General features: G+C 42.8%; 4 protein-coding genes across 7 annotated transcripts; 2 read left to right on the top strand and 2 right to left on the bottom strand.

Annotated features, from left to right (window-relative positions):
* Nucleotides 1-2,665: 2,665 nt before the first annotated feature.
* On the top strand, nucleotides 2,666-8,801 carry ankrd29 (ankyrin repeat domain 29). Its single transcript, XM_052073192.1, is given in 11 exon segments — nucleotides 2,666-2,834; nucleotides 3,063-3,173; nucleotides 4,161-4,259; nucleotides 4,975-5,073; nucleotides 5,173-5,197; nucleotides 5,200-5,270; nucleotides 5,588-5,686; nucleotides 5,757-5,855; nucleotides 6,974-7,069; nucleotides 7,882-7,980; nucleotides 8,067-8,801. Coding segments are annotated over 11 exon segments (933 nt in total). The 5' UTR covers nucleotides 2,666-2,822; the 3' UTR covers nucleotides 8,190-8,801.
* Nucleotides 8,799-13,490, bottom strand: plekhb2 (pleckstrin homology domain containing, family B (evectins) member 2). 4 transcript variants are annotated; one of them, XM_052073204.1, is made up of 9 exons: nucleotides 13,259-13,490; nucleotides 12,807-12,858; nucleotides 12,463-12,510; nucleotides 11,575-11,727; nucleotides 11,391-11,493; nucleotides 11,078-11,117; nucleotides 10,800-10,886; nucleotides 10,606-10,720; nucleotides 8,799-10,359 (listed from the first exon to the last, which is right to left on the bottom strand). In XM_052073204.1, the coding sequence occupies exons 3-9, from the start codon at nucleotides 12,497-12,499 to the stop codon at nucleotides 10,223-10,225; spliced, it is 672 nt and encodes a 223-aa protein (XP_051929164.1). In that variant the 5' UTR covers nucleotides 12,500-12,510; nucleotides 12,807-12,858; nucleotides 13,259-13,490; the 3' UTR covers nucleotides 8,799-10,222. The 4 variants fall into 4 exon arrangements, with proteins under 4 accessions (XP_051929164.1, XP_051929166.1, XP_051929165.1 ...); XM_052073206.1 differs by having other exon boundaries at nucleotides 12,807-12,855; XM_052073205.1 differs by lacking the exon at nucleotides 12,807-12,858.
* Nucleotides 13,491-13,742: 252 nt separating this feature from the next.
* On the top strand, nucleotides 13,743-16,739 carry ing5a (inhibitor of growth family, member 5a). Its single transcript, XM_052073202.1, has 8 exons — nucleotides 13,743-13,933; nucleotides 14,662-14,733; nucleotides 14,966-15,132; nucleotides 15,437-15,548; nucleotides 15,645-15,744; nucleotides 15,915-16,050; nucleotides 16,168-16,229; nucleotides 16,297-16,739. The coding sequence occupies exons 1-8, from the start codon at nucleotides 13,897-13,899 to the stop codon at nucleotides 16,334-16,336; spliced, it is 726 nt and encodes a 241-aa protein (XP_051929162.1). The 5' UTR covers nucleotides 13,743-13,896; the 3' UTR covers nucleotides 16,337-16,739.
* A 791-nt stretch (nucleotides 16,740-17,530) lies between these two features.
* On the bottom strand, nucleotides 17,531-18,940 carry cep19 (centrosomal protein 19). The gene is made up of 2 exons (XM_052073213.1): nucleotides 18,730-18,940; nucleotides 17,531-18,499 (listed from the first exon to the last, which is right to left on the bottom strand). The coding sequence occupies exons 1-2, from the start codon at nucleotides 18,857-18,859 to the stop codon at nucleotides 18,153-18,155; spliced, it is 477 nt and encodes a 158-aa protein (XP_051929173.1). The 5' UTR covers nucleotides 18,860-18,940; the 3' UTR covers nucleotides 17,531-18,152.
* Nucleotides 18,941-19,081: the final 141 nt, after the last annotated feature.

Here is a 19,081-nt window from a genome sequence, read left to right as displayed (position 1 = left end):
ATCTCAGTCCAGAAATGTGCAGTGCTGGGAACAGCAAGGATACTGCGCAGAACCCTCAAGCTTCCTGGCCTCTGGTAGAGGACCCGAGCTGAATGAGGGACGGACACCACCCGAGGGGTGAGATGAGGATTTTATTTATTTATTTTTTTTTTATATATATATATATAATTCATTCATTCATTCACGCAGGCCCGGGGAGAATATACAAACTCCACACAGGGAGGCCGGAGCTGGAATCGAACCCGGTACCTCTGCACTGTGAAGCCGACGTGCTAACCACTGGACTACCAGGCCGCCCTATATATATATATTCATTCATTCATTCATTCATTCATCTTCCTAACCGCTTGATCCTCACTAGGGTCGCGGGGGGTGTTGGAGCCTATCCCAGCTGTCTCCGGGCAGTAGGCGGGGGACACCCTGAATCAGTTGCCAGCCAATCGCAGGGCACACAGAAACGAACAACCATTCGCACTCACACTCACACCTAGGGACAATTTAGAGTGTTCAATCAGCCTGCCATGCATGTTTTTGGAATGTGGGAGGAAACCGGAGCACCCGGAGAAAACCCACGCAGGCCCGGGGAGAACATGCAAACTCCACACAGGGAGGCCGGAGCTGGAATCGAACCCGGTACCTCTGCACTGTGAAGCCGACGTGCTAACCACTGGATTACCGGGCCGATCTATATATACAGTATATATATATATATATATATATATATATATATATATATATATATATATATCAATAGATCGATATGTATGTATAAATATTTACTGTTCAGCAATTTTGTGCCGTCCTTGAATGGCGATTTTTATACAAGACAGCCCATTGCACTGGGGGGAGGGAGGGGAGGGGTCAATACAGTATGTGGTTATTCTGTCGTTTATTTCAAAGCATTTGTTGTTACGTTCTGGAAATTAATTTTGGTACCCTACATGCTTTGAAAAATGTGTTCAAAAATGAAATTCATGTCAAGCACATATTTTGCACGTATGCACACATTTTGTCCATGTTTAAAATAGCATTTTTGGCATTGATTCGGTTAGTATGTGTGACACCCAACCCCCACAGCCACCCAAGTCGCATTGATTAAAAAAAAAAACGGTGGCCGTCTCCAGCATTTATAAATTGCCGATCCCTGTTCTACGCCTTTCTGTGACTCGCACAGTCTTTCTCTGTACCTTTTCTACCTGCCGCTGACATCCTGAGCCCGATGTATGGTGAAGAGTTCAGTTCCAATTCCATTCAATGTGTTGTGAAGTTTCACCTTCCGCTCACGAACGCCTCGGAAGCTGAGGGAAAAAAAATACCCACGACTCCTGTCTCACACACCAATATGAAATTTGTTTCACATGTCTATCAAAACATTTCGTACTTAAAATTCTCGAGCATCCATCCCCGAAACTCTTCAGAAAATCAGACACTTGGTTTTGAAGCAGCCAATTCCAGGGCACATACCTTGATAATCTCCGTCTATAGAATTCACCGAAATGAGACACAATTTGGCGCAGATGGTCGACGTGTGTGCTCCCTCACCTGCATGAACACGGGTATGGGGTGGGGGTGGGTGGGGGGGGGGGGTCGCTATGTTTTTGGAGTAACAGTCCATGCTGTGATTTTATACCTGGGCAGTAATATATGACTTCCCCTTATGTGTCAGTGCACTGCAAATGTATAACTTACCTTGCACATCAATCAACAAAACTAAGACGGGCGCTACACTGAGGTCAAAATGTGTAATACTGTAACTCATCATTATTGTGATGTAGGGAGGAGCTGCTATCTTGTAAATCCTTCAAGTAGCTCCTTGTGACATTCCGCTTATGGCACACTAGCTGGTTCGCCGCCCTCCGGGCGGCTCATCAGCTAGTTCCTGCGGAAGGCTGGTAAGGTGGGCCTTCGGCCCACAAAAGTGTTGTTGCTTAGTTCAACTTTTTGTTCATCTTCATTGCTTATCGCGAAAATAGAGAGATGTTTAGCTCTACTAAATAACTAACAATTTCATTGCAATGCTTGTGGGTAGACAACATTTTTTCGCTAAGATGCCCGCGCGATCGTAGTGAGCCACTGCCTGAGCGGCGCAGTGGCGGCGCAGCGAAGTAGGTACGTTTTGAAAAGGGACAGACGGAAGGACAGACAGCGTGCGGGACGACGCGCAATATATATATATATATAGATTTTCTTTTTTTTTTTTTTGCTGGTCTTGCTCTAACATAATAATCGAGTCGCTTATGGGGTCGCGATACACTCGCCTGATTTGTGAGCGGCCGAGTCACTTATGGGGTCGCGATACACTCGCCTGATTTGTGAGCGGCCAGCGTGGGATCGCTTCCCACTCAGTGAGGATGTGGGTGTGAATGGTTGTTTGTCTCTATATGTGCCCTGGCGACCAGTTCAGGGTGTAGTCTGCCTTTCGCCCATAGTCAAATGGGATAGACTCCAGTACCCCGACCCTATTCCTGTTGAAAATGCAGGGATCATAATTTTTAAATACAATATAGCTGCTTTATGTCTCTTTTTTTATGCTAACATGGAATGGCACTTTGGAACAATCCGGCGACTGTATCCTGTATTATTTGCGTGTGCATTAAAAATCGTTTCAAAAAAAATAATAGCAATAATAAATTGCCTGTGTCAGCAGCGCCTCCCAGTGGCTAAATGGCGCAGCAACGTCTGTGAGCAGCACTGCGGAGGAAGAGCTTATTTACTTGGTGGCGCGCTTGCTGCCGCATGCCTGCTGTGGTCGTGAAGACGCCAACGCTTCACTGCTCAGAATGAACCAGAAGGAAGAAAGATGACAGCGTGAAAGCTGCGGGATGTCTTTCAAGGTACAACAATAACAATAATAATAATAACATGTGCATAATGTGCTCCATCCCGTAGTGTGTGTCACAGACCATATTTTCATCCATCGTGGGCAATGCGATTGGCCGCTTGCATGTGATGATGCAAAGCCCCACTGCTTATGTGCAAGCTCGTTTCCAAGTGCTCCTTTCAGATCAAAATAGTCTGTCCACTCATCTTTCACAAATTGTGTGTGTGTGTGTCTCCTCCAGAAGGACACGCCGCTGGCCAATGCGGTGTTCTGGGCGGCCCACAAGGGGAACGTGGCTCTCCTCCAGCTGCTGCTCAACAGCGGACGAGTGGATGCAGACTGCAGGGACAAAGTACGAGCTCTAATCATGCAAAAACAGAAAGACGGAACACATCTGCCCATTGTGGTGCAATGGCTTGTCCCACATGGTCCCGCTCGCCATGAAATGGTCGCCAGCCAATCGCAGTGCGCGCATAGACAAACAATCATTCACACCAAAGGACAGTTTAGAGTGATCAGTGCACGCTTTTGGAACGTGGGAGGGAATCAGAGTACCCGGAGAAAACGCACACAGAAAGACGGCGGCTGCGCTTACCAGTCGACGACTTTGCCGCCCCACGCTGAAAACAAAGATTCATTCGATTTTAGTTCACCAAGCGGTTTCATCAAATAAAAATATCTAAATTCAAATAGAAAACATTTCAAGTAGGCTTATCATTTATTCCAGGTACATTTTTGAAGTAGATGTATACAGTAGTTTACTTGAATAAATGGATCCAGTGTCATGTTTTGGTTTGTGACCAACAGGTGGCACTGTTGGGCTCTCCCTGCAGCTGCACACCTCTTGGTCGTTATGTAAATCAGTACAGTAGTATAAAAGGACTCCATCCTGACCACTCATTGTTGGGTCATTGTTTGCTTGTCCAGTCACGGTTCTGTTCTAGTTGTTTGAGCTTCGGTGATGGTTTTGTTGTTAGGACTTTATTTGTTTAGGATTTAGTTTTCTGTCTTTTATCAAGACACTTCTTCACTTACACCGTGCTCCTCCCTCCTGCCTGCTACTTGACAAAATTCAATCGAGTAAATTCAACGCAATATGTTTTTCAGTGGAAGGGACAGATGCTACAACGCAGGCAATTGAAAAACAAATCTGTCACATGCAGCATTTATCGCTAATGGTCATTTGCCATGCCTGTCCAATGAAGAATTTTCACTTCACGTTACTGGCAGCAGTGATGTGTGGCTCTCTAGGGACGACGGCAGCAATTCAATCGGATGAAGCAAGGCAAAGTTTGATGAGACAATTTGAATTCTTCTCTTTTCGCTGCTTTCCATTCAGTGTGGAACAACGGCGCTGATGGCGGCGGCCTACGGAGGCCACAAAGAGTGCGTCAAAGAGCTCATCATGCAAGGGGCCGACATCAACTACCAGAGAGAGGTATCAGAGGAACACATACAATATGCAATTTTCCCATGATTTAAAAAAAATGGTGACATGTCAAGTCAAGTCAAGTCAACAGTATTTATAGAGCACTTTCAAACAGCCATCGCTACATACAAAGTGCTGTACATGGAGCAATTTAACATACACAATAAACAGCAAGACGAATCCGTAATAAAGGCGGTAGTTTTCATCAAGTTTTCATCAAAATATACCAAGGATCAATAATGTGTGTGCTGCACTTATTTTTATTTATTTTGTTATCAAACCTTGCAGAAATAATCTTGTTTCGAGGGGGGGCGGTACTATCCATGCAAAAGTACCACTGATCACCCCGCCCCCTTCTACTTCTGGCTTTTGTTCCAGTGATGATGCGGCCAGGGTGTTGCAACGAGGGGGAGCGGACACTACTTGTGGAAATGTGTCCGGGTGTTTCGGAAAGAAAACGGAAAATTTGTATTTTCATTCGTGGAGGCGGCACTTCATCGCCGAGCCGCAACCGATCAATAAGTGTGCTTTCACATCGTGTAGTCTGTGGCTTGAAAATAGCCGATCTTGTCCCAGGCTACCTTCCGATTCATGGGAAGAGAGGCTCAAAGGGGGCCATTACTACTGATTGGTTATTAAAAAGTTATTAAAAAGTCGCTTTTCCAGTGATGGGCCTCCTCTTGCATGTCTTTTTAACGGTTGTTGTCTTTACGGTTCCCCGCAGACAGGTTCTACTGCTCTCTTCTTCGCTTCCCAGCAAGGCCACAATGACATCGTCAAGCTCCTGTTTGAATTTGGCGCCTCCACGGAATTCCACACTAAGGTGTAATTCTGTCAATAATTGGTGGAAATACCACAATTGCACTGTCCCTCGCCATCTATATATTTTTTTTATTGTCTGTGACATTTTGTGTCTTGGCAGGATGGAGGCACTGCTCTCACCGCCGCCTCCAGCACGGACACGCCAGCGTGGCGGAGACGCTGCTGAAAAACGGCGCCAATGTCAACGAGCGGCTGAACGTGAGTAGCTCCCATCACACTTCTGTAATCGTGCCTCTCTAGGAGTTAAACAAGAGCCATGGGCGACAATAAAACAAAAGGGGAAACATAATACGGACACAAATAATGCACAAAGAAGACTTTCACATCTAGGTGACTTAGTAAGATGCAGTGATAGTCATTTTTCCCCACAGGATAAAGAATCTATGCCTGTGTTATCGTAATAATCTGTCAATATGTGTACATAGAATACATCCACTGTTTTGCTCCGTCTCGTTTACCTTTTTGGGACTTGCCTAGTATTCTTTTAATTCCCTTTATTTTTTTGTCTGCTGTAGGATGGGGCCACGCCCCTATTCCTCGCCACTCAGGGCGGTCACGTGCCGGTCATACGTCACCTGCTTGCGTCGGGCGCTAAAGTGAATCAACCAAGAGAGGTATTGACTTACCTGTGTCACTTTGACTCTTGTACTTCGTTCAAAAATCTCGAACACATCTGTCTCGCAGGATGGCACCGCCCCACTGTGGATGGCAGCTCAGATGGGGCACAGTGATGCGGTCCGAGTGCTTCTCTTGCGCGGTGCAGACCGAGACGCCTACAGAGAAGTAGATTTAGATTTATATGTTTGGGTTTTTTTTTTAACTGGAAAAAAAGTCTACAATAGATATCACATTGAATGTAAAGAGCGGGAAGAATTTTACGGAAGTATTTGAGCGCTCTTTTGTTGAGTGGAATGGCAGCTATACATGAATAATAACGAAATTTTCAATTTTTACCATAAGTGATTATTCCTATTTATTGATGTGTTATTTGTGTATGGATTATATTATACTGTATTTTAATATTATTCATTCATTCATTCATTCATTCATCTTCCGAGCCGCTTGATCCTAACTAGGGTCGCGGGGGGTGCTGGAGCCTATCCCAGCTGTCTTCGGGCAGTAGGCGGGGGACACCCTGAATCGGTTGCCAGCCAATCGCAGGGCACACAGAAACGAACAACCACTCACACTCACACCTCGGGACAATTTGGAGTGTTCAATCAGCCTGCCACGCATGTTTTTGGAATGTGGGAGGAAACCGGAGCACCCGGAGAAAACCCACGCAGGCCAGGGGAGAACATGCAAACTCCACACAGGGAGGCCGGAGCTGGAATCGAACCCGGTACCTCTGCACTGGGAAGCCGACGTGCTAACCACTGGACTACCAGGCCACCCATTTTAATATTATATGATTATTATTTCAGAACACATTTTGTCCCGGGAAGTGTCACATGACCTTCAAACCGGGCATGCGCGACGCAATTCCGACCAAACAGAAGCAAACTTTCAGCATTAGACTAATGCCAAGAAAATTCTGACCTCTGACCGGTTCATGCGCATAATGATGAAGATTTAAATGTAATCCGGGGGTGTTTTTTTAATTAGTTTTGCTGATTTAACGACTTTTTTTAATGGAGATTCCCTTGCACACTCCTAATAAAAGCATGTTTTTTTTCTTTCAAGATTAAGTGATCAAATTCACATTCATTCCAACAGAGAAGTTATTTGTACTTATTTTCCTCGTGTTTGAGTTCTAATTCTGAGAATCAATTATTTTCACAAAATTGGTGCTTTTTGCCGCTGCGTGACTTCCGATATTTTTTCACGTTCGAGGGTCAGTCACACATATCATCGTCTATTTTGGCATTCTTTTGACATTCATTTGCTTTCTGTGTCACGAGGATGGCTCCACGGCGTTATTTAAAGCGGCTATGAAGGGACACAGTAGTGTCATCGAAGAGCTCCTCAAGTTTTCTCCTTCGCTTGGCCTCCTCAAGGTAGACCACCGTGTGCCAACCATTAGAATATATCAAATATATCCATGTACCAGTACATATTGGTGGCAGTCCTTCCTGCAGTGGACACTTAAGAACTTCTTAATAGCATCTCTAGCATGTCACAATGATGCTGTACTACACCAAAACACGATAGAACAGAATGCAACTGTGCCACATACAGCATCTGGAACAGTTCAGAAGCGATATTTAGCTGATGACAACAACATTTTGACTCACCGGAAATGCTGAATATTATGTGCAAATTACTACAGATGAACTGAACTTGAGTTCGTACACGACAAATAAGGTTACAGACAAAGGCTGACTTCATCAAAGGGTGGAAACTCAAATGTTATTTTAAGAAATGGTTCCATTGCTAATGTAGTTCAAATTACATAAGATTGATATGGGAACAACTTAAGAGGCTGAAATTTGATTGGACAAAATATTGAGCAATCACATACTTTAAGCGGCGCAGAGATATTGCCTTGGTGGCATCTTACTTCCAAGGAACTATGTTGAAGTTAAGTTGAGGAGTTTCATTCAGATAATGTGGACTTTTGTCAGCATCCTTTTAGAGAGGTTGTCAATTACTCACATATATTTGCAATTTGCTCATGGGTTCGGTTGCGATATTCCGAATAGCGGGGAGGGGGAGGGGGGGGGGGGGTTCACTGTTGACAATAAATTAATACAATTGAATGGAATGAAAAGTACCAGTAGGTGAGTATTCCTGACCATGATTCGGTACGCTCCCCCCCGATAAAAATAAAGTATTTTCCAAATGTGTTTTGACTTCTGTTCGTCTACAGAATGGCTCCACGGCCCTACACGCTGCCGTCGAGGGCGGAAACATCCAGAGCGTTCAGCTTCTCCTTGGCGCGAACGCCGACCCCACGCTCGTCAACCAGGTTGAAAGCTGAAAAGTGCCAAAGACCGGAAGCGACGTCGACTTCACTTACCGGTACTTTTCTTCTTCACACCTGTGTGTTTCCAGAACGACCAACTCCCAGCCGACCTTGCCAAAAGCCAACCCATTTTGAGGGTTCTGCGTCCCAAAGTCTTGAACGTGACGGCAGATGACAATCGCTGTTCCTGTCTCCACATCTGCTTGCACTAAAATCACACCTTTATAACAATATACACTGGTGCCCTGAGGTATCAGTCACACAACTAACGATATTTTCAAGATGGAAACTGTCATTAGGATGATTTTTCATTCATACTGTACATTCAAAGTAAACATAAAATTGAGAATTACACATTTTGCATTGAAAACCACCACATAACTTAACCTTTAGTCCACTAGCTTAAGGCTAAAGCTAACATAAGCAATATATGCCTGTTATAGCACTTTACGCTATATATATTTCAACACAATCATTGCAGCAACACATGTAGGCAGACCATGTAAATAGTCAGATATACCATATACTGTATTCTTTATCCTCTGAAAGGAACAACTATTTGAATCTCATTTGAGTCCTAGACAGGATATGCCCCCTTGGAATACGATTAGCTGCTACATCCAGGCGGGAAAATAGGTGTGACCTAAGTATGAATTGGCCCATGAACTGTCCCCAGGTGGCCAAGTTGTGCACGCCAGAAGGAAGGGCACAATATGCTTTGAATTGAATGAGAACGCATGACAGATTCATGCTTTTTGACTCTATGTTGTATCCTACCATGTGTTCTTGAACAAAACCCTGAAAATAAACACCATCATTCATCATCTTGTGAATATATTTAATTGTTAAAATACATCTCTTTGTGATGAACTGTCATACATTGAGCAGGGAAATTCAAATGTGAGTACATTTAGCTTCATTTGCATTTGTAAATATTAACATCCTTCGGTTAGTGCTATTAATTCACAATAGATTATTTCGACTGATAACGGATCAAGAGTCAATCTCGGACCGATTTGAAATGATGTGCTTTGTAATACCGCATAACAAAAGTGAACAGAAACGCAACCGGATCTCTGGACAAAAACAGAATCGGCTCAAACACGTGTTGAAATGAAACGTACTCGACAGGAGCTGCCAGTAAGAAACAAAATATTGTCACGTTTGACGTCACTTTTCACAAGATGCCTCAGCCAGAGAAAAGTGAAGTGACAACTGAGAATAGGTGAGGAAATTGGGAAGTCACTGAGATAGGATGTCACAAAGCAGCCCGCCGGACACTTTTCTTTCTTTGGACGAAAGCTAAAAACGCGAGTGTAAGCTGGTATACCGAAAAGATTGACCTAAGTAATTCACAAGGAGAGCAAACTTTGTCATATGTCCATCATCTCAAACTGTCCCATGTTCTACAACCACAAAACATTTTTAAAAAATAATAAATCCAATGGATAACATTATCAATATACGTACTTAACAAAACAAAATGAACACAAAAAATGATATGGCTTTCAAGATAAAAAAAAGTACAGTGTTTGCATATTATTATTTTTTTTAAACAATGGAACCTCCAAAATGTAACCCCTTGAAAGTGGTGCAATTTATAGTTCAACCTGAAAATTATTTTTGGTGTGTGCGATGCAACCACAGAAGGTGACCAGTGATGCCCCCCCCCCCCAAAAAAGTATGATGATGACCAGTACAATACGAGAAATTCTCCTCCATTCATAATGTTAAAAAGTCTCTAGAAGGGATTCCTGACAGAAAATCAGCAAATTGGTGAATGTGTAGATGCCACTGTACTTCCTTCACCACAAGTGAATAGTTGAAATTCTCAGCAAATATAGAATAGGCTCTGGAGGAAAAAAAAAGCAATTTCACAAGGGTCAAACTCCAAATATGTGGAGGTTCACTGTACATAATAAGTAAATGTGGAAAAAGTAAAAAAGTAAAGCGCTGTGCCTGCTTTCTGGAAGCACTTTAATCATCCAGCATCTTGGAGGTTCCACTGGATTCCTTTTTTTTTTTTTTTTTTTGCGGGGTGGGAGGTTTAAGTCGGTTCACGTCAAACATCACACGCCTAAAGGATAGCGAGGCCATCACTCACATGATGCATTGGAGAAAGTGCGCAGGTTAAGTGACTATTTTAGGACCATCAAGAACGCTTCGTATGCAGAGAAGAAAGCATATCGCCACGGGCTGGAATACATCTTTGCTCTGGTCGACCAACACCGACGCACAAGCTACTTTAGAAGACGGAGAAGAGCGAACCCAGAGCCAGACCCGTTGCCGCGCCCGCCAGCATGCCCATGGCCACGTCGCCGCCGTTGTCGCGCTGGCGCTCCTGGATCACCACGTGGTTGACGCCGGGCGTGGCGTAACCACCTACCGAGTAAAAGAAACTTCTTTTTTTTTAATGCCCCAAAGACCTTCATCAATCAATGGGGGGGGGAGTGATAAAAAAAAATCAGCCAGGTTTTAAAATCATGAGCTGACTTGACTTCCTTGGCAACTTATTCTATTTGTGTGCAGCTAAATGCTCCTTCGCATATTTGCTTTGATTGCTTTTGATTGATTTTAGCGGTTCCACTTCACGTCATCCCACGTGTTTGTTAGTAAAATGGCCCTTACCTTGGTACTGATAAGGATAGGCGACGGCGTACGGTTGCCCATCGGCAGCGTACACAATCTGCGTCGCTTGCGGAGAAGCTGCCACATAATCGCCATATTGGCCTGGAGTGTAGAACTGATGAAAAAAACAAAATGACCATGAGAATTCTCATACGCGCAAAACAATCATTTCATGACTTAGAATTTGTCTTTACCTGGGGCGGGGGGGCGTATTCCGAGTATGGCGGCGGAGCGGAGGCCATCACCTCCGGCGAAAAGCCCACCTGAGGAGCCGTGACCATCTAAAAGGTGTCAAATAAAAATCAGTGATGTCAGCTGCCACGGTTTTTAAATGTTTAGATGTTTCTAAAGCATTTGGGAAGTTATTTTAACCCTTTCATGCACAAATGAAACTCTGGAATTATGTAAATCCCATGATGAAAAGGGGATCATTGTCATCTTTATTTATTTTTTAACGACAGCAGACTCTCACCGTGTTAATTCTGGCATCCTGCAGCGCCATAGTCCACGCCCTGTAAAGAAGAATAGCCGTCATTTTGAAACCGCAATCTCCTTATCAAAAATAAAATTTAAAAAAAGTATGAGGAGTGTTCATATTCAGATAGTTCAGTACGGTACAAAGATGCTTTAACATTTTGAATTTTCTTCCACGACTGTACCAAAATGAACAAAACAGTCACTTTAAAATCCAAAGTACAAGAGGTTTTCGGACAATTACACCCCAACAAAGTACACCATATCAAATAAGAATTATTAAACAAGTTTTTTAAAAAAAGAGCTCTTACAAGGCATCATCTGCGCTGTCTGCACAGAGGCTGATAACCCTTCCATCCCTGCACACGATCTGCAGCAAGGCATCGCGCGTCTTCCCGTCCGGAGGGTTCAACTCTGCGCCCACGACACAGAAAGAGATGTCACAAACCAAATACATCATCGTCGTCACATACTCTGGATTCAATAAAAGGGCACCTTGACAGGCGGCGGAACTGCGGATGTTGATGCAGTCCATCCTCATGTGGATGTCGTCCTCCATGTCCCGCCGATGCTGGTCGTTGTAGAAGACCAGCTGCCCGTCGGACGACAGGTCGAACCAGTTCCTCTTCCATCGCCGCAGTATGGTACCTGTCGAGGAAGTACAGATATTTTGTTGAAGTACTTGAGTAGATTTTTCAGGTAGCTGTGCATTTCTTGAGCATGTATTTTTTTTTTACTTTCAATACCTACATTTCAAAAAATAGCTGTACATTGTACTCCCAAGTTGAACAAAAGGGGTCTGAGAACTGACCTTTGAGGGACCTCAAATGTTATGTCATGGGCATTCGATAAGATTCAAAACTTCCAATAGTCACAAAATAACTCCTTTCCTCCAAGTCGGACTTGAACTATTTAGGATTGTTTCATTTTGCCCTAAGCAAGTTTCCAATCTGTTTACGAGTATATCATTATCGACCGTATCAAACTAGTACAGTATTATGGCCACAAGCAGCATTTGGTGATATCACATCAACAATGACATCTGTGCAAATGACCCACAGTGTCGGCAAACAAAATAAATACAATACAATACAATACATGCTGATTTATATAGCGCTTTCACAACAGCGGCAGCTGTAACAAAGCGCTTTACAAAACAGTTAACATAAAGTAAAATAATAAACACAACACATAACATAAAACACGGACAGTCGTGCAGTCCTAACCACTTTTCCGACACACGCTTTGTTGTTTGAAGCGGTTTGAGATGAAAGAGGAGAGAATCAAAGTGTCCTTTAACCAGTGGATCAGAGACAGAAAATAAAGTGATCAGTAGTGCTGTAATTGTGATATAATGACAGTTGTGCATATAACATTCCTTACTTTGCCTATGGAGCCAGCCACTCTTCACCATAGCCATGTTGGAATCACCTAAAAACACAAACAAATTGAGTCAGACCATAAAAAATGTCCAATTTCACTTAATCTGTACAAAAAAAATCCTACAAATAATTTCTATCTGTGCAGTGACACGCAGAGTCATTGCTAACTCTTCCGGTAGATAGCAATTAAACTGTGTTTATTACCGTATCCACTTTTTGTGGTCTTTTTGTTTGATAGCCTGCCATGATTCTTTTTCTATTTTAAAATACTGTTTGCGTTTTTCAAGGTTGTGAAACAGTCAGTCAATGTGGACATGATAGTGGGTGTGGTGTGTCCAAACAAACCTTGTGACCACAGCAGCTTTTCCACAGGATGCCCCGATTCAGATTTGTTCTGCTAGTTTTTTATAAATTCACATGTAGAAACACGAATACGAAATGTTACCATCACAATTTGAGTGAGTTAAAACTGCCCCTTCCTTCCACATTACGCTGTTTAAAAAAAAAACATCTTCGACCATATTCAAATAACAAGGCGTATTTTGGTCAATGTTTTATGTTATGCGTTCTCTCTATCTGTTGTATTTTTGTTGTTGAATATTAAATTTTCCGTAAAGCGCTTTGCTACTGCTATAACGGCTGTGAAAGCATAGCTGTGATGTATTGTATGCCGCCTTGTCTGAGCGCCGTTTAATTGACCCTATTCGCATTTTAGCGTTTAAACCATCGAAATGTGTCCGTAAGTGTCCGTCGTATTCAAAATGTGTCGGTATTTCAGGAGAAAAAGTCGCACTTGCCTGGTTTGTTGTCGTGGTGGAAATGTTATGGAGGCTTCAACTTAAAACCTAAAAGCGGAAGTGAGATGGTTTCTACAATCTTACAACTACTAATAATAAAAGAAACCCTCCCCCTGATGAAAAACGTGAGACACGTTGTTTTAAAAAAGTTTGCGTTCAACCTTCGAGAGAGGCTTTTAGTGTCGGGTGATCTCGGATGTTGTGTTTTTCCGAGGCTAATTATATTTATTTTTTTCAGTGACGTAAGCCATCAGCTGACAGCTTTGGAAAGTGCTAGCAAAAAAGAGGTCCTCGTTTTAATCAATTTGTTTTCTAAAGTAGTCACGTGGAAGCAGTAGAATGGTTGGAGCAGTATTTTGTCTATTCAAACACGGTGGTAAATAGGTATCGGTTTAAAATACAATCCTGTATTTAGATATCATGGTCACCGCTTTCTTCCCACTGCGCATGTGAGGAACGAACGGGCAAAGTTGTATTCGGTTGTACTTGTACTACTGTACCATATGCTTCCGCTCGCCACTCTCCGGCGGTCGCTCTCGTGTTCCAAAACAAACCCCACTCGGCTTCTGCTGCCCCACAATTTGGCAGAACTAACGACGTGACGTCACATGCAGCAAGCTTCACGCAACTAATCCGAAATGGCGACGGCAATATATTTGGAACATTATCTAGACAGTGAGTATCCCCTACGCACAATGAAACGAATACTTTGACCGTTTTACGCCTATTTAAAGTCAATGTGAGGACTCATTCTCGTGGCGGGCTGTAAAGTGACAGCAAGGCGCTGTCAGCCCGTGAGCTAGTTTAGCATTTAGCAACCTCGCCTACCGCCGCTCTAAGTTAACAACATGTGAATTAAGTTAGTTACGGCGTCGTAAAATGGTCAGTGGCGTGTTTTAAGTGCCTGTTTTAGACACGTCGCTCGTTCTGAGTGTTATGTTCGCCGAGTCACGTTTAATGCACAGCATGCTCTTGCAACCTGTTGATTCTGCCAGCCGCCTTTTTTTCAGTAACCATTTACGCGCCGGCCAGATCGATCAATTCTAGATCCATGCTATGTGTATGTATTTACAATCTAATACCAATGTGGCTAAATAAAGAGAAATCTTGAAAATAGCTGTCAATATTATGCATTGCAGCAGTGTGAACCAAAACCTCTGGCAAGTAAGTTATGTCGTCTAGGATTTGCTTATGTTAAACAAGAAGCACACTAATAATTAGTATCTCTTAATTGGTAAAAGTACACAGAGGGAATATCTCGCTAGTAGTCGGAGTGACTCTTAGTGCAAAAAAAAAATCAAGAGTGACTGACCTATTTATAAATGACATGTATTATAAGATGTGCTCATATCAAGAAAGAAGCAACTGATGTAATTATATGTTAAAATGTCATCTGCAATTAGGTATCGAAAACCTGCCATGTGAACTGCAGAGGAACTTTACACTGATGCGAGACCTGGACAACAGGACTGAAGGTGATCATTTAAATCATGTTTCTGCCAGTTTTGGTTCTTCATGTCGGTTTTCGAGGCCTGCCAAAGCTTGCCACAAATGCCGTCCGCATGTTGCCGTATGGTTGTTTCATGAATTTTGGCGTATTGTTAAAATTCCTACTGACACACACCACGTCTACACTAAATTGAATGCAGGCATGACTAAAATTATGTTGAAATGATGCAAAAATATCCAAATATGGTCTCCTCCCAGAAAAAAAGGTTGAGATCAACAAGTTGGCCGAGGAGTACATAGCCAAGGTGAAAAACTTGGCGTCAGAGCAGCGAGTGGAGCATTTGCAGAAAATCCAAAGCGCCTACAGCAAGTGCAAAGAATTCAGCGACGACAAAGTGCAGCTGGCCATGCAGACCTACGAGATGGTTGGTCCCACACACTTTAGATTTATTCATCTGGCTTTTTTCCTGGTTTTTTCTTTTTTTTTTTTTTGTTTTGTTTTTTGTTTTGTTTTTTGTCTTTCTGTTTGTTTCGATTACAGTGAACAGTCCAGGCCAAAGCAGGCACTGAATTTTGGATGGAATTCAAATTTGTTTTTTACTTGTTTGTATGCGTGTTTCATTTTGTATTATTTTGATAATTTCACTGTTATTGTGATTGAATCATTTAAGTAGATCTGTGAACCAAGCACGCAGGCGGAAAACCTTGCGGTGCGCTTTGTTGACACAGGTGGACAAACACATCCGGCGGCTGGACGCCGACCTGGCGCGCTTCGAGAACGAGCTGAAGGAGAAACTGGAAGTGAGCGGCTACGAAAGCACAGATGGACGAGCGTTGAAAAGTCAGTAGAGTTGTCGCGGGGACTCCATTTTGGAGAAAAAAAAATCACACATTATTAGGAATTTTATTTATTTATGGGGGATGTGGGGGTCAACAGAAGCAGAGTCCCGCGGCCTCCGAGAGAAACGTGGCTCGCGGGGGCGAGGAAGGAAAGGTTCGGATGAGGATTCTCCTAAAAAGAAAAAAATGAAAAACAGGTTTGTCTATCTTTTAATAGAACCATCACCAATAATTTTTTATTGTTTAGCTACAAATACGTAACAGTCCATGCGGACGATGGCAAACGCAGAGAATCTCCTCTGAATGGTGCTAGTTGTCACCTGTGAATTTTTTTCTTCTGATCAACACAAAACGTCCCGACTCGCAGCCCGGACTTGAGCGACGCCTTGTTGCCCATGCAGCCGTCAGACGTGCTGGACATGCCGGTGGACCCCAACGAGCCCACCTACTGCCTTTGCCACCAGGTGTCGTACGGGGAGATGATCGGCTGCGACAACCCCGACGTAAGCTCTCGTGTGACGAAACGCTGACCAATCCTACCTGTTGCGAGCCGTGTTTATCAAATAGAATATACGGAAGACCTAAAACTCTTTGTCGCGTGTCAAATTTTTCGTTGCCAGTGTCCCATCGAGTGGTTTCACTTCGCCTGCGTCGACCTCGCCACCAAGCCCAAAGGAAAATGGTGAGGACGCGGTAAATCGTCTTGCCCTCGTTCGTTTTGATACTCAAGCTCTTGTCTCGCCCTTCAGGTTTTGTCCGCGATGCACTCAAGACAAGAAGAAGAAATAAGAAGAAATACATTTATGATATTGCGGTAGTAAAATAGTATGATTATATCCAGAAATCTATATTTTCGCTCCTCTTTGTACAAGCTTGCTTTCGAACGACTCAATGTGGATTTTGGGAGTGTAGCTACTACGGGTGAAACGGTACAGCAAAAATCGTGGATTAAAGGTCGCGCTTCGGTTCACGTTGATTATGGTAAGGGAAGAAAATACACCATCTGAAAGTGCTTTTCTTTTGAGTCAGCAGGGAACATTTTTAATGGCTTAAAATCAAACGTCAAAACTGCAAAATGTTCGCAGTAAATCCTCCAAGAAATGAAAAAAAAATCCCAAATCAGTACATTTTAAATTAGCGTTGAAAAATATGGAACAGCTTGCAAGCACACCATTTTGATTTTTTTTTTCTCCTAGCATCAATAATTTGCATTCTTTTGGGGAAAATCCAACATCAAGTTTGCCTTCTTTGTCGGAAGCACAACCTCATTAATTTGTCTTTTTGGGGGGAGGGGACAGTGCAGAGTCAATTATTTGTCTTCTCTTTTAGTCAATTTAAATCTAATTTTATGGGATTTAGATTTGTATAATGCTGCAGCTTGACATACTGCCCAAAAATCTCTCGCAAGCCAGACGCTGGGCTGCACTTTATTTGTTTACATCGTCGACTAGGGCAGGAAGCAGTCACACGTTCCCCCCGCCCTCGGGCCAAATCCGGTCCTTGCGGGAACTTGAATGTTCCGTACCCAAACATCCAAACACGAAGACACGTACCGTTATATGCCTAATAGCTCCGTTTGAGGATGATCGCACCAAGTGGCTTTCAAATTCACTTTTGACGTGGTGTATCACGAGTGATGCAATGCCGGAACACAAGTATTTCAGTGGAACATCTTGAGGCTCACTTGTAGAATTGCAGCTCCTCCAGTTTTTGGGCAGTCTACTTTGTTTGTAACATACTCGAGGATGTTTTGAAAGTTCAACTTATGAGAGTTATTTTTATAAAAAGCCTGCTGAGAAACTAAGCTTTTTTTCTTTAATGTCCTCACTGCAATTTGTGGCGGTGAACTGAAAAGAGTGTCAGATATTTCGTTGACCTACTACCTCCAAGCACTGATATTTAAACAAGATCAGATACCTGCTCAAACCAAACCCGTAAAACGTGATGTTCCTTGTTTGATTTTTATTCATTTTCTTTTTCGCGGAAATGGAAAAAAACGTGACCTTGTTGAATGTATCGTGGTTCTGGTAGTCGGTGGTATTAAAAGCACTTTTGATGAGCGTTCCCCTTTTCAAGGTTTGACACGGCAAAGTTAATATTTTTAAATCTCATTTCAAACGTCACATTATATGGAAAAGATATATCAGTTCATCGTTTGTCTTTTTTTATGTGCAGGGTGGGGGGGGGGGGGGTTGTCCACTAACGAAGCGTTTAATCGCTTAAAGTGTCTTCTCTCATGGTCGACCGAACGCACGTCATGTAAGCCACAGATAAAGAGCCAAAAGCAATGTATTTTGTATCTTCAATATTTTATATATCAAATAAATGTCCTGTTATTCGTCTGCTGTCTGTCATTGTGTACATCTTTTTTATAACTTATGTAACTGTCCTATATATTTTATAACTGTGTTTTTTATTTTTTATCTTTGCTTTTTTTTTTACTTCAGTGACAGCATATCTGGAGCTCATTCATAATTCCAAATTGGCAATTTTCATCCTTGGAAAAATGTTTCCCGTATAAGAGGTCCATACTCCTCATCCAAAAGGCTTGAGAAGCCCTGTTCTACAGCATTTTAAGTTCATCAAAAATTGCATTGGGGAAACACTAAAATCCATCAGCAGATTCTTCATCCCAGCTGCATTTTTCATCGGCTGCATTGTCAAAATCCACCTCCAAGTCATAAACAAAATCAGGGTCCTCTCTGTGTGTCCGGTTCCTCTCGAACAGCTCATCCATGTGGCTCTTCTTGCGAGCAAGCACGTCGTCGTCGAGCTTGTTGAGGTCCTCTTCCGGGTCTACCTGCAACGACGCCAGGCTACGCTCCAAACTGATGCCCCGCAGGTGGTCACGCAAAATAATGTGCAGCCTCTCCAGCTGGCTCTGGGAGACCCCCTGCAGGTAGTCCTTGTGCCGGGGGTGGTTTTTCAGCCTTTCGGCGGCGAGGCTATAATCTGCAATGGATAAAATAATGACTTCCGCTTTTCTGACTTTTTTTTTTGCATCAACAATTGTGCAATTTCAGGATGAAGTTAAAATTCACTATAACAATTACATTTTCTTCCACGAAATGGTAAAAGATCCAATTAAATAAATTGAGACAGATCACCATTACTTTACTTTTTGAGACATTAAGGTTGGTGTTTTTTCAAATAATTTTTCGAGGGGAAATCGTTGAACGTACCGGAGTACTGCGAGAAGTTTCGCACAGGAATCACTCGTTTTCTCACTTTGTTGGTATCTGTGTTTTCATAAACCAAGACTATGGAAGGTGGGCTGAAGCACACTCCACAACGCTTCGCCTCGAAAAGCATTTTTCGTCAATATTTCTCGAAGTACAACAAACCTAGTACCCTAGCAACAGCCACTTAGGACCCTTCTGTCTTTTGGCCAAATCATGCCTGACTTTAGTGTAAAAAATAACCATAAATGGGAAAATGTCCTGATATTTACACTTTTTTAGAAATATGTTTGCGAATATTTTATCCATAAATAACTTTCAACACAATATTCTGCGTTTAATGTTTGACTATAAC

This window comes from Hippocampus zosterae, chromosome 8 (genome assembly GCF_025434085.1).
Source record: "Hippocampus zosterae strain Florida chromosome 8, ASM2543408v3, whole genome shotgun sequence".
Classification (NCBI taxonomy): Eukaryota; Metazoa; Chordata; class Actinopteri; order Syngnathiformes; family Syngnathidae; genus Hippocampus; species Hippocampus zosterae.
This window is presented reverse-complemented; position numbering and strand designations above follow the sequence as displayed.

What these genes read in the sequence shown, in the direction of transcription:
- cep19 (XM_052073213.1), bottom strand. Translation starts at nt 18,859, where the DNA reads ATGCTTTTCGAGGCGAAGCGTTGTGGAGTGTGCTTCAGCCCACCTTCC. An exon ending in AAACTTCTCGCAGTACTCCG is followed by an intron (nt 18,500 to 18,729) that starts GTACGTTCAACG and finishes TATCCATTGCAG; the next exon opens with ATTATAGCCTCGCCGCCGAA.
- plekhb2 (XM_052073204.1), bottom strand. Translation starts at nt 12,499, where the DNA reads ATGGCTATGGTGAAGAGTGGCTGGCTCCATAGGCAAA. An exon ending in TGGCTGGCTCCATAGGCAAA is followed by an intron (nt 11,728 to 12,462) that starts GTAAGGAATGTT and finishes CTTCCTCGACAG; the next exon opens with GTACCATACTGCGGCGATGG. An exon ending in AGGATGCCAGAATTAACACG is followed by an intron (nt 10,887 to 11,077) that starts GTGAGAGTCTGC and finishes GACACCTTTTAG; the next exon opens with ATGGTCACGGCTCCTCAGGT.
- ing5a (XM_052073202.1), top strand. Translation starts at nt 13,897, where the DNA reads ATGGCGACGGCAATATATTTGGAACATTATCTAGACA. An exon ending in CCTGGACAACAGGACTGAAG is followed by an intron (nt 14,734 to 14,965) that starts GTGATCATTTAA and finishes GTCTCCTCCCAG; the next exon opens with AAAAAAAGGTTGAGATCAAC. An exon ending in CCATGCAGACCTACGAGATG is followed by an intron (nt 15,133 to 15,436) that starts GTTGGTCCCACA and finishes TTGTTGACACAG; the next exon opens with GTGGACAAACACATCCGGCG.